The sequence below is a fragment of the Euprymna scolopes genome, chromosome 36, assembly GCF_053919585.1.
Source record: "Euprymna scolopes isolate OS-2025 chromosome 36, ASM5391958v1, whole genome shotgun sequence".
Taxonomy (NCBI): Eukaryota; Metazoa; Mollusca; class Cephalopoda; order Sepiida; family Sepiolidae; genus Euprymna; species Euprymna scolopes.
The window spans coordinates 53,946,918-53,960,184 of record NC_136517.1 but is presented as its reverse complement, the minus strand read 5'-3'; the positions used below and the strand labels follow the sequence as shown (position 1 = coordinate 53,960,184).

General features: G+C 33.3%; 1 protein-coding gene across 1 annotated transcript in view; it reads right to left on the bottom strand.

The window, feature by feature from the left end:
- Positions 1–6,484: 6,484 nt before the first annotated feature.
- Positions 6,485–13,267, bottom strand: part of LOC145260490 (dnaJ homolog subfamily C member 17-like) — a 42,694-nt gene continuing 35,911 nt past the window's right edge. The window contains exons 9-11 of the mRNA XM_080118601.1: positions 12,129–12,209; positions 8,393–8,545; positions 6,485–6,747 (exon numbers count right to left, since the gene is read on the bottom strand). Coding sequence (XP_079974727.1) covers positions 6,595–6,747; positions 8,393–8,545; positions 12,129–12,209 — 387 coding nt within the window. The 3' untranslated portion in view covers positions 6,485–6,594. The remainder of the gene's footprint in view (positions 6,748–8,392; positions 8,546–12,128; positions 12,210–13,267) is intronic.

Here is a 13,267-nt window from a genome sequence, read left to right as displayed (position 1 = left end):
CTTTCATAAATATTCTGTTTGTGGCAAAAATTAGCTGCATTCTATGAATGCCTTTCAATATTTTTACATGTCAAAATTTGTAAATAAAAAAATATATTTTTTAACCTGTTTCATCTTTATTTTATTTTCATCAAACTGTGTTCAAATTTTACATATATCTATTTATACAAACTTAGTGCTTATACAGGAGGCATATACATCACTTTGCCACTTTTTATAAAAAAAATAATAAAGTACACTTATTCATAAAAAAGTTTTATTTTAAAATGGTAAAATGACTTATGTGCCACCCTGTGTATTTGCATGTAGAGAATTCACTCCTGAACTAATTTACTCATCATTAAAAATTTTGAAAAGGAGATGTAAGGCTGTATAATGCAGGCTATATTTAGTTTAAATTAGTTTCATGTAAAGGAGGCAAAGAGAGGGTGGAAGTTCTTTGTGAAAATTCAGATACCTCTGATTTTTGTGAAATTTTAGCAGTAAATATCTATAAATATATAAAAATATAAAAGTGAAAATCTTTGTGTGTGTGTGTGTTTTCGTGTATGTTCAAGAAAGGCTTTTTTCCGAGAACCGATCGGTTGCCTCACAACTTCTTAAAACTTTTTATATCGCGCCTAAATGATAATATCTATGAGTTAACAACCGGGGTCGCCTGTCTATTTAATTTGCCCAACTTTCAAAAGATAAATATTCAACAATTTTCGATTGTATTAAGCTTTTTAATATAAAAACAGACTCGCGGTAAATAAAACACTGTCCCGCACTCAAAGTTGACGTCATTAACTCGTCAAAAATGGGCACCTGCCAAGTCGCACTTTTTTTTTTTTTTTTCACACTTTATTATTTTCCAACTGCGCGTCAAGGCTTCATTTTTTTTTTTTTTTAAACAAACACCCGGCCAACGATTTACCCAAAAACACACACAGCTACAAACACCCGGGCAACACCAGGTGCCCCCCGCTAGTCTATAATATAAATATCACCTGTCTGTTTAAATGTATGTATGTTTGCATGTCTGCCTAAAACTTTTGACAGAGGCAATGGATTTTCACGATATCAATGTAATTTTTAAGTTTGACCCTTCAGACGACAAATATTGAAAACTTGGCTAAAAACATTAATTCCTTCACCCACAACTGGGCACTTTTCTACTTTTTTCGCTGATATTTTTGAAAGTCATCTCCTCTCTTCAATTGACGAGCTTTAATTTAAACGTTTGCCATTTCATGTTTGACAAAAACATTCTCAAGTTTGACAGGACGTACTTGAAGAGGGCGGCAGGAACATTGGTTGGGACGTTGTGACAATAACAGCCAAGATGAAAACAATGCAATTCAAATAATACAAACTAGCAGGACCTGTGGAAATTCCACAGGGGCTCATTCATCTATAATATAAATCTCACCTCTCTGTTTAAATGTATGTACATTTGTATATCTCGCAAAAACTTTTGACAGGCAACACATCCTGACAAGATCGATATCATTTTGAAGTTCAACATCTCGGACAACAAATATCAAAAAATTGGCCAAAAACATTAATTCCTTCACCCTAAACTCAGCCGTTTTGTACAAGGAGGGGTCGATTTTGTTCGCTGACATTTTAGCAAGTCATCGTCACCGGCGGATTGACTTTGGTTAATTTGAACGCTTTTGACTTCCGGTCGCGTCATGGAGACATCGGCTAAGACATCATATTTTCTTTCACTTTCTTTTTTGCCTTCGCGTCATGGGTTTGAGCCTGCCTGTCTACTACCAATTTTTTTTTTTAAATATCTCTCTTCGCCCTGGCTGCCTACTGTTGTTTTGATTCCCTCCTCATGCTACTACCATCTTTTTTTTTTTTTTTTTTTTTTTTTTTAAACACCTCTCTCCACATTCACAAGTTCGAGCCTGCCTGCCTACTACCAGTTTGTTTTTGCTCAACACACACCTCCAAACACCCAGGTAACACCGCACACCCAGGCTAGTATGTAATATATTGATGTCGGCATTCTGTAGATGTTCAGCATAAATGGAGATGCTCTGATATTATTGTACCTATTTACAATGCCTCCCCACGGGACAGAGTTAGACACCAGGGTCGTTTTTTAACGTGGAGAAAAGGTACAAAAATAAAAATTGTCTCAGTCGTGAAGGATTTCTCCTCCACTGAAAGAGAACGAGAAATGGAATTGCTGCATCTGAAGAACAGGTACTACACTTTGATCTTGGCCAAAAGGCTCTGATATTATTGTAGCTCTTTTGTTAAAACTGCAAAAGTATTTATCTAAACTAGCAGGGACGTCCGACATAGCCCGGTCGTAAAATACGCTTAAATATGATATTTAATTCTTGCAGATTTTGTATATATTATTATTATAGAGTTAATGTTCTATTGATTTTTATATGTTATAAAGTTGCGATTAAAAATAAAAGAATATATCCTTATGACTTGGGGGCATCAGCTTGAATTGAAACTAAAAATTATGAAATATATATATATATATATATATATATATATATAACTTGAGTTCTTTCAGTTATAATCGAAACCCAAACTTATGAAGAATTCTTGGTAAAATTATTTATTAAAAAAAATGGAAGTTCATAACAAGTAAATGACAGTCACTCAGATGTAAGCGTGACGCACAAAATAAATAACACACATGCTGCCACATCTGGGCTGGAGCTGCTAAAAACTCTCTATCCTGCATGACAAAGTACAAAATAGACTTTGTGGCTTAGTGGGAGATGTCCTTTTCTCTTCCCTGCAACCTCCCTTCCACAGAAGAGACGTTGCGAGCCTGTCTTTGTTTTATCATTATTTCCATGGCAAGTGCTCGTCCGAGCTCCAATCTCTGGTTCCCCCTTGCCAATCTTTCACGATAAACACCCGTCTAGCTAAAACCACTGTCAGTAATTTCCCCCACTCTTTATCTGTGCCTAAATCAAAACGTAGATTCCATGAACAAAGCTTCTTTCTGAGAAGTGCACGCCTGTGGAATTCTCTTCCGTCTGCCTGTTTCCCACCTGACTACAACTTGGATGTCTTCAAGTCCAACAGAAACAAATTCCTGATTAATCGCCCCCTTAAGTAAGACACTTTATCAAATCTCCAATACTAACGATTACTACAATACAATCCCATTGATTATTGTACACACAATAACCCTTATCCCCGAGTTGCTTTCGGACCTTGATAAGAGGTGATCCCCCATGTAAAAAAAATAAAAAAAACAAAACATGCTATCCTATTAATATATGACTAATTTTTTTTTTTTATTATTCAAGGTTTTCAAATTCTCATTCTTTTGGAAATGTTTTTGAATTGGCAAACGAAAGGTAACTCATGAGTAGGGCTATGACAACAGCATATTCTTTTCATTGTTTTTACTCTCGAGCGTGTATCTGTTGATATCTTACATGCTTTTATATAGAGTGATGTGGTTCTCGGTTGATTAACTGTGTCCAACTGTGTCGGATATATACTCGAGAGTCAAAACAATGAAAAGAATATGCTGTTGTCATAGCCCTACTCATGCGATATGAGGGAAAACTAAATGTACACATATCCAAAGTAATGGCAGAAATTCTGGAAAACGACCTTTAGTATGTAACGGAATGGGACCGTAAATGTAAATTGGAACAAACACATTGAGGACATTGCCAAGGCTGTTGCAAAGCAGGTGGGTTTCCTTCTACTGTGCTACAAAATCATTGTGCCAGACAGTATCCTATATCTTTACAAACCACAATTCATATATGCATAGAATATTGTTGCCATAGATTTTTCAGGCTGCTGAGGTCCACAGATGCTGGAAAGCTTTCTACTCTAATATTTTCTTCCCTTGGACAGCTAGACTTATTATTAGAATTCCCTCCCTGTTTCCTGCTTCTTTGACTGTACTAACCTGCAAAAACTTAAATGTAATGTTAACAGACATCTCAATACTCAACTCCCCACAGTCCTCCATTAGACACAATCTCAAATAATAGCCCCTTACGTCGAAGTGGCAACATGCTTTGTTTGCGTATAAAAAAAAATTTAAAAAAAAGAAAGAAAGAAAAAATTGATCTGAAATTAAATCATAGGTAAGTCTTTGAATAAAAACAAAACAAAGTTAAGTATAATGGTTAGTGTTAGCTAATGAGTGTGGTTGGTTGGTTGGTTGGTTGGTTGTTTTTGTTTTATGGCATATCAACCTTTTTCAGGTTATTTAATGCCAAATCTAGTTATTTTGAGGAACGATTTTTAATGGAGCATATTTGTTTTTTTTAAGTCAGATTCTATTTAACCCATAGTTGGGACCCGAACAGGTACTACCACTCCGGGTCAGAGTGGACCTGGGAGCAATGGCAATTAAAGGGTGGCTCCACACTCCTCAAGGCCCGCAAGGTGGGGCCTCACCATCAGATATAGTTTTAGGTCATATCCAGGACCAATGAGTTGGGAGACCAGGGTTCAATTTTTAGTCGGGTTATACCAAAGACTAAAAAAAAAAAAAAAAAAAAACAATGGTACTCAATTCCTCTCTTGTGAAATGCTCAGCATCATAAAGTGAAAAATCAAAGGTAAGTGTAGTAATCCTGAAAAATAAGCGGCGCCCTCCCCTACATTTCTGTGTAGTAACTAACAAAAGAAACCATAGTTGCAGACTTTACTTTTATTCACACAATAACAAATCTTTATATAAAAAAAAACAAGAATAGGTTGAAGGCTCCTAAAATTCATACTAGAATTGTCCTGTAGCATAGCGGATAAAGTACTTGGTAAAATTCAGTTGTAATTACACTCTTCTGGAGGTTGAAGGTTCCATCATCAGTGCAGGAAACACTCAAAATACAATTGCGAATTACTTCAGACTTCTACCCAGTCATAGCTACACCATGGATTAAATAAAGGGTTCCATTCAAAATTCTGCATGGATTCCCGAGTTCCACAAGATACATCTGAAGAAGGTTGGAGGTTACATCGACCGAAATGTGAAAATAATACTTGAAATGAGAATATTAGTCGGAAGAATTCAAATCTATCTATCTATCTATAAAAGTGAACGTGTCTGTGTATCTGTCTGTCTGTGTATCTGTGTGTGTACATTTCTCTACGCAATAACTCTGTCAATTTTCAGTTTACAGACTCGAAATATGATATACAGGGTACTGAGATTTGTGAAAATCTTTGTAATCTGTGTTCGGCCAGAAATTTAGCTGTTAAGGGGTTAAAGTTCAACGATTTGACCTTTGAGAACTCTACCAAACTCCTCTGCCAATTTTGGGTCTAAACACTTGAAATTTTGGATCTAACTTAATAACTTGATTTGAGCCCAAAACAATAAATGTTAAGGGGTCATAATAGGGGTCAAAGTTTAAAAAAATTGACCTCTGCGGTCTCTACCTAATTACTCAGACAATTTCTGATCTAAACATTTGAAATTTTACATAAAGGGTATTCAGAGATAGGGCAAGCTTTTTAATCGGTTTGGGTCGAAAATCTTTTGTTACCAATATATAAATGTATGCATGTATGTATGTTTGCATGTCTGCCTAAAACTTTTGACAGAGGCGACAGATTTTTACAAGATCAGAATCTTTTTAAAGTTCGACCTTTCAGACAACAAATATCGAAAAATTGGCTAAAAACATTAATATCTTCACCTTCAACACTTTTCTACAGGGGGGGGGTTGCTTTTTTTCGCCGATATTTTCAAAAGTCATCCTCTCCTTTCGATTGTCTAGCCTTAATTTAAACCTACATCACTTCCGGTTTGGCAGTGATTGTAACAGCAAAGACGCCAGGTTTTTTTTCCCGTTCTTTTCCTTCCTACTACCACTTTTTTTTTTTTTTTTTTTTTTGCTCAACATACACCTTCAAACACATGGGCAACGCCGGCTGAAATGCTAGTATTATTATAGAGTTAATGTTTTATCAATTTTTATATATTATAAAGTTGCAATTTCAAAAATAAAATATATATCTATATGACTTGGGCTCATCAGCTTGAATCGAAACAGAATCCCAAACTTATACATATATATATATATATATATATATATATATATATATAACTTTAGTTTGTTCAGCTTTAATCGAAACAGAAACCAAAACTTATGAAGAATTTTTGATAAAATTATTTATAAAAAAATAGATGACTTAAGTGCCATCAGCTATAATCGAAACTGAAACCAAACTTATGAAGAATTCTTGGTAAAATTATTTATGACAAGAAATGGAAGTACATAACAATTAAACGACCCGAATGTAAGCATGACACAGAAAATAACACACACGCTATCGTATTAATATATAGATGATTTTTTTTTCTTTTGGCTGTTGCAATTTCATTGGTTCAGCATTTTGGCACTTTCCACTGTTTTACGTAAACTGCCAGGGAAATTCTGATGATAGCACGACCCTCATTATGCAAAAGTACCAACAGACTATATCTTAAAATGATAATCCATTTCAACTTAACAAAATGCAACAATAATAAAAAACATATTTTAAAACTGTTTTTTATTGTCTTTTAATTGCTCAAATAATCGTCATAATTTACATACAAAAATAAATTTGTACAAACACACAAGACAAACATTTTCTCGCTCATTCTTATTCCTGATCTTCTTTCAGCATTTGTTCCGTGAGTCGCCTCCGTTCCTCGGCTTGTCTCATTTTTCGAAGGACTAAACTCTCATAGTCTCGTTCTTGGGCTGTCATTGGTTGAAACATTGAGTTCTGTTGACCAAACTGAGATGATGGGATCTAAAATGCAAAGCAAAAATAATCAGTCTTTGAACAAAGCTTTCACAGCATAACACTTTTCTAACCTTCAACTATATATGCTTGTTGCCCAGAATTTAACGTAATTAAAAAAACAAAAGTATAAAAAAAAATCTTTATGATGTACAGACTACTACTTCGAATTGAGTTGGCTTCCTTTATGGTGGAACGAGACACCATCCTCGTGTCTTCATAAAATTTGGTTTTCTCAATGAAAGGAACTATTTGATTAATTTACATGAATTTTGGAATATGACATTTTCATTTTGTGATAGGTACATACATCTCAAAGATCTGTCTGTGTTTTTGTTTTTTAATTAGGTTAAATTCTGCACAAGAACCCTATATACTACTAAAACTCTGAGGATCTTGTATGTCTGTGTGCACAGTGGATGGCATCATGCCCTTATACAGAGGTGGAAGACACTGGAAATATCCTTTAGGATGTCACAGCGGATGATGTCATCTACTTAAACAGATTGAAGACATTGAGAAGAGATTCTTTTTAATGTTATAAATGCTAAAGTAACAAAAGGATGACGTCATCAATTGAACATAGATGACCTGTGATCCAAAAACAGCACAGGTTGTCTACATGAACAGTGACAATATATATATTCCATCCCATAATAACGAACATTTCTGTAAAAGTCTGAGGAAGCTACAGACTGCAAAAAAACGGCCGGGTAGCGGAAACAATAATGTAACTTAACAGAAAGATACGGTAATAAAAAATAAAACGCATATTTGCTCTACAACAGTATTGAGCACTTTCTTCAGTTTTTATTAATTACCATTTCCACTAACATACATATATATATATTTTTTTTTGTAGAAATATATTTTCTTATAATATATACCAATCCTTATTTAAGAAGCTCAATGTAATTACAGAGCAATATAGTGAATAAATGACAAAAGACTATATTCCAAAATTCATGATGTTGACCATCTTATTATTTATTCCTTTAATTCAGTTTACATTTACAATTCTTGACAGTATCTGTTTCATAGCACAAAATCAATCACTTGGAAGAGAAGCTGCAAATACCTTTAATATGTTTCCAGCTTCTCTTCCAATTTTCGGATTTTAATCATGTCAAATCACACTTTATTTCCTTTTGACGGATTGATTGTTGCTATTTCTTCTGATGAGTTAAGGGCATAATAGATTCACTGATTGATATAATAATTAACGATCTTGTGATAAAATGAAAATATCATATTCTAAAAATCACTTAAGTTGATCTAATAGTTTTATTTTTAGAAAGAAAATCATTTTTAAGTGATAAATGGGAATTCATAACCATTAAAACATAAGCCTCGCAAGTTTGAATTATGTTGAGTTGTCTCCCATGGTTTTTCTATTTTTTTTTTTCAGTGTTTTTAAAATAGCGGGCAAGACAACCGCTATTCAGTTAAAATCTTATTTTTTTTATTTAAAAATACAACTACTTGATCACTTTACATAATTTTTGGAATATGATATTTTTGGTTCATCACGGATATGTATATCATGCAGATTTTTCTTCATTTTTTTATTTTTTTTAATTGGGTGAATTCTGGACAAGAAGCCCAAAATGATATCATAAATTGTTCCTTCATTTCCATTTCCTTAGTTGCTTACCTTGTGCACAAATGAGTGGGTTTCTTCTTCATCGTTGTCATCCCACTTGCTGGGCACTGGAGGTGGAGCTGCTCTATTTACAGGCGCTGCATCAACCCAAGTTAGAGTGAATGGATTTTCTTCAAGACCCCGTTCACAAAGCAGAACCTTTTGCTGGAAGAAAGAAAATAAATATTAAATAGTTACCATAATCCCTTCCCTACCCTCATAAAAAAATTTGAACAAACTTTAGAACCTTTAAAAAATAGTAATCTCTGCCATGACTAATAAAATTTATTCTTGAATGGCTCTCAGCCTTAATAAGTAGTGAAAATTACCAAAAGCTGAGTAAAAACTGAATGAAAGCCCATTTTGTTAACAGATATGATGTATAGAATGTATCTTAAGCCATTTGCAGATTTTCCATATCTTTTTTTTTAATAATGAGTTATTACTTATCAAGGCTAAAAGCCACTTGAATATCAGGATTAATAAAATGGATGGATGGATTGTCAGTTGAATAATGAATATTATGAGAGGATTGAAAATCTATATTTATCTATCTACTATTATATAAAAAAAACTTTGTGTGTATGTGCATTTGTTCTATGGACTTGAAAATAGCTGGGCTGATTTTAATGAAATTTCACTTTATGAAAGTACTTTATGTGCCTGGCAGTGTTCATAGATAAGTATCAATAATCAAAATAATCCGATGAAAAATGGAACAGGCGATTTTGACCAAAGTTAACACTTTACACAACCTAATATCATAAGTGCATTTGAGGAGCTTTATTACCACACAAACTTATAAAATCAACAATATATTCTTTGATATGATAGGAGCATGTTTGAAATCAATTTATTTAAAGCACAACTGCACAAATCAAGAGTAGGTTCTCTACAGTGTATGTAAACTAAAATGAACTGTGGACTAACTCACTACAGGGAGACATGTGAAGCTTCCTCCTGGTGCACCGCAATGGTCCCTAACTTGAGCAAGCAATCGATTTGATTGAAAAACAGGCGATTTCACCAATTTCAATGCCAATAAAAATATGGGAGTATGAAACATTCATTGATCATCGTTCAATCCCGAGCAATGTTGGGTCTCCCTGCTAGTGATAAATAAAATTAATAAAATTGAATCACTTATAAGGACGGTTTATGATAAATATTTGATGATATTGGATTTGAAGACAACCATGTTATAATCTGCAGTAAAGCAGTTTCGTGGAAATATGTTCCACAGAGATTTTTGAAAAGAAACTCTTTTTATGGAAATTCTGCCTGACATTAGGCACACAGCAGAAGTGCTTTATTTTTTTTAAACAGCACAAAATATCAAGAAAACACCTAGATTTTAAAAATAGCTAACATGATATCTAATAGTTTTTCTAGCTTGTAATGTTAGTTGTTTATTTTTATGGCGTATCAACCCTTTACTGAACTCAATTGTTTTGGTAAAAAGCCTCCAACTTGTGATATCTTTCAGAAATTATGTTACAGGAAAAAGGGCTGTCCCCTTTTCCTGTAAGTAAGAAGAACATTAGATAAGTGAAAATGGGATTGGGATAGACCGAGATTTGAACCGTGCAAGCAAGGTTCAGAATAGATTGAGATTGGAATGTAAGAATGTAGCTATTGTTTGGAAATAGGTATTGTAAAAAGAATTTAATTGTTCAATTGTTTTTATGAAAACTGAATTAAAAAAAAAGGTCAGCTAGAGAAGAATGAACAATAGAAATTAAATATATTGAAAAATAAGTTAGTGAGAATTCTTTGTCTGGAAGTGTGTTTTGGGAACACGTGCCGAGCATGTATGTTTAAGCCACGTGAGTCGATCGCGTTTAGAGCACACATCTAACGTCATAGCAAAAATGAATTCTCAATATAGGAGCTAGTTTGAGTAAAAAATTAGAGGCAATCGAGTCTGGGTCGAACAGTCAGCAGAGTTGGTTGGACAGAGCTGACATGATCAGAGGAGGGTTCCCTCAGAGGCGAAGGGGTAGAACGGTTTAATCATGTAAAACGACTTTGAATTCCTTGTCATCATTATCATCAACCGGTCGATATGATAATAAAGAACTTATCATCATGTTTTTGTAAAACTGTGCCGTGTCATCATTCAACAGCGTGTGAAACATCCTTAACGTGTGAAAACATACTTAATATGAACTTTGTCTCCCTCATCGTTATGTAACTCTTACAAGAAATGTCTCTCTCCTCCCCTCTTCTGTGTTAAAAGAACTGATCACCCTCTCTCCTTGCTAATATATGTGTTAAGAAGAAACATTCCAGAACTGTATAAATGTCTCTTCTCTCTCCACTCTCATTGTTACCTCCTATATTACATGTACCCGTCATCTTAAAAAGACCCCATCCCTATGCAACAATTATCTATGATGTAAATTTACATGCATATCACTGGATGCAGTTTTATGGCATACTTGCAGGGTTACCTAGCATTGCTTGGGACCATAAAAAACTAAATAGATGTTAAATAGTGTTAATTTTCTCACAACTCCCACCTAATGAAGAATTCTTTTTTTTTCATGTGAGGAGTGAAAAAATAAAACTTAGGAGGCCTTCATAGCACTACTGAAAGCAGAAAATAAAATTAAGGATGCTTCCAAAGCAATACTAAAACTAAACTAGAGAAATGACAATAGTTAAGAAATGATAAAATAAATCCAAAGCTAGTGTCTTTCAATTTAAAAAAAATGTTGATTAATGATACATGATAACAGTAAAAAATTATGTTTAATTCTTGATAACATTCAATGATAGAAAAGGTCATTTGAATCCCACAAAGAATTTTTTTTTTTCTAAATTTTAGATTTCATTTTTCCAGGGTTATGTTGGTTAAAAAAATACCAACTTTGTATGGGTTTGTTGTGTATTTTTTAAGTTTTAACTGGTCATACAAACAACTTACCTTTATATGTCTTTTTTATCTTATTACTTTATATTTTTATTCATAATAACTCTTATCACTAAGTAATAGTCACTCCGCCAATATTCATAAATTAGATTTTTTTTTCATTTAAAAATAAAACAACTTGATCAATTTATGTGATTTTTTGGAATATAATATTTTCATTGCATCACAGGTACGTACATCATAATTATTTTGTTTGTTCTTATCCAAAATTCTCCTATATTAAAAAATATAGGGAAATTTTGGATAAGAACTAAAGGAGGATTTATATTTTTTTCATTAAATGCAATCAGAAGTTAACAGATTTCAGATCTTTGTATGTTTATTCATTTCAGACAGAGATTGCATCAGTTGAAATGTTGTGAAAATAGCAACCAAGATGAGAATCATAGCATGGATAATATCAATTCTATTCACAAATATTCTAAAACTTTTCCAAATATATTTTCAAAACTTATAATGAATGAAAAGTGTTGAAAGTTTCGGTGAATCAAAAACAAACGACTCAAAGTCTGCAGCGAACAGTGTCAGATAAAAAATTATTTTATTTTTCTTACAAAAAAAAAAAAAAAAGAAAAGGAAAGAAAAAAGAGAAAAAAATAAATATTTCATAAAGTAATACATTTTAGATAATACGAAAAACAAATTCAAAACAATGAAACAATAACATTTTACTTATGCAAAAAAATAATTAAATATAATGCAAATATTTTATCTGACACTGCTTACTGCGAACTTTCAGTGGCCTGTTCTGAATAACCGAGTTTCCCTCAGAACAAATTGTTACAAAGAAGAAGAAAAAATTCCTGTACATACTGCGATGGTTGTGTTTGGAAACTCTACAATAGCTGATCCATTTTTCTTACTCGAAATCGCCAGAGCCGTCACTTCACCATACTTCAAAAAAGAGAAGAGAACAACAAAAGAGAATAAGTATCAGATTCTGATTTATCACAGATTTAAACAACTTATTAACGATGCAGAAGAGGCTGATCGGTTTGTGTTGAGATGAAGAAGACTGATCCACCAGAATTTTAAGATAATGAGCAAACCGACGAAATTTGTCAAGGAAACAGAAAGCATTTATGCGTTAAGCAATGACTCTCTCTCTGGGGCATAAAAACAGTGCAAAACTGCTCTGTTCAGAATAATTTAACCTGTCCTGGGACTGGTATTATTTCTAGTATATAATATAGTATAGTATATATATATATATATATATATATATATATATATATATATATATATAATGTATAGCATTTTTAAAATATTAAAAATTACTTTTATAGCTTTATAAGGAAAGAAACAATGAATTGCAGTTTTAATCGCAGGAAAAATATTAGCCACAATCATCATCATCATCATCATCATCATCACCATTACATTTGGTTTGACAGCTGTTTTACATGCTGGCATGTGTTGGATGGTTTTAAGAAATTGACTTCCAAACTAACCTATCTCTCGTCAAGTTTTTATTCATCCCTCTTTTTCTCAAATTAATTTCTATTATTTCTTCCTATGTTTTCCTTAGCCCCCTCCTTTTAACTGACCTTGCTACCTCAACTGTTTTACATCTACTAACCACTCTCATCCATTCTTTCAACATAGCTATAACATCAGCATCTTCTGTTCTGTACCCATTTCCCCACACTGTCTACACTTAATCTTCATCTTAGGTTATCAAATTTAAGTCTGTCTTTAATCACGCATCCATTGTATCATTCTTACATCATTTCTCTTCATGCAACACATGTCTTCAACCCTCACTGTCCAGATTTCACTTCCATACATCACACTGCATACACATTCCTAATAGCCTCTTCCATTTATTGAGATTGGTGATGTTCTGCTGCTTAGTAATGGCAGAAGTTCCCTGAACTTACTCCATCCACTTCTAACTCTTGCAATCACTCCATAACCTACTCCACCCTGTGCTCTAATGGTATCAACAGAGT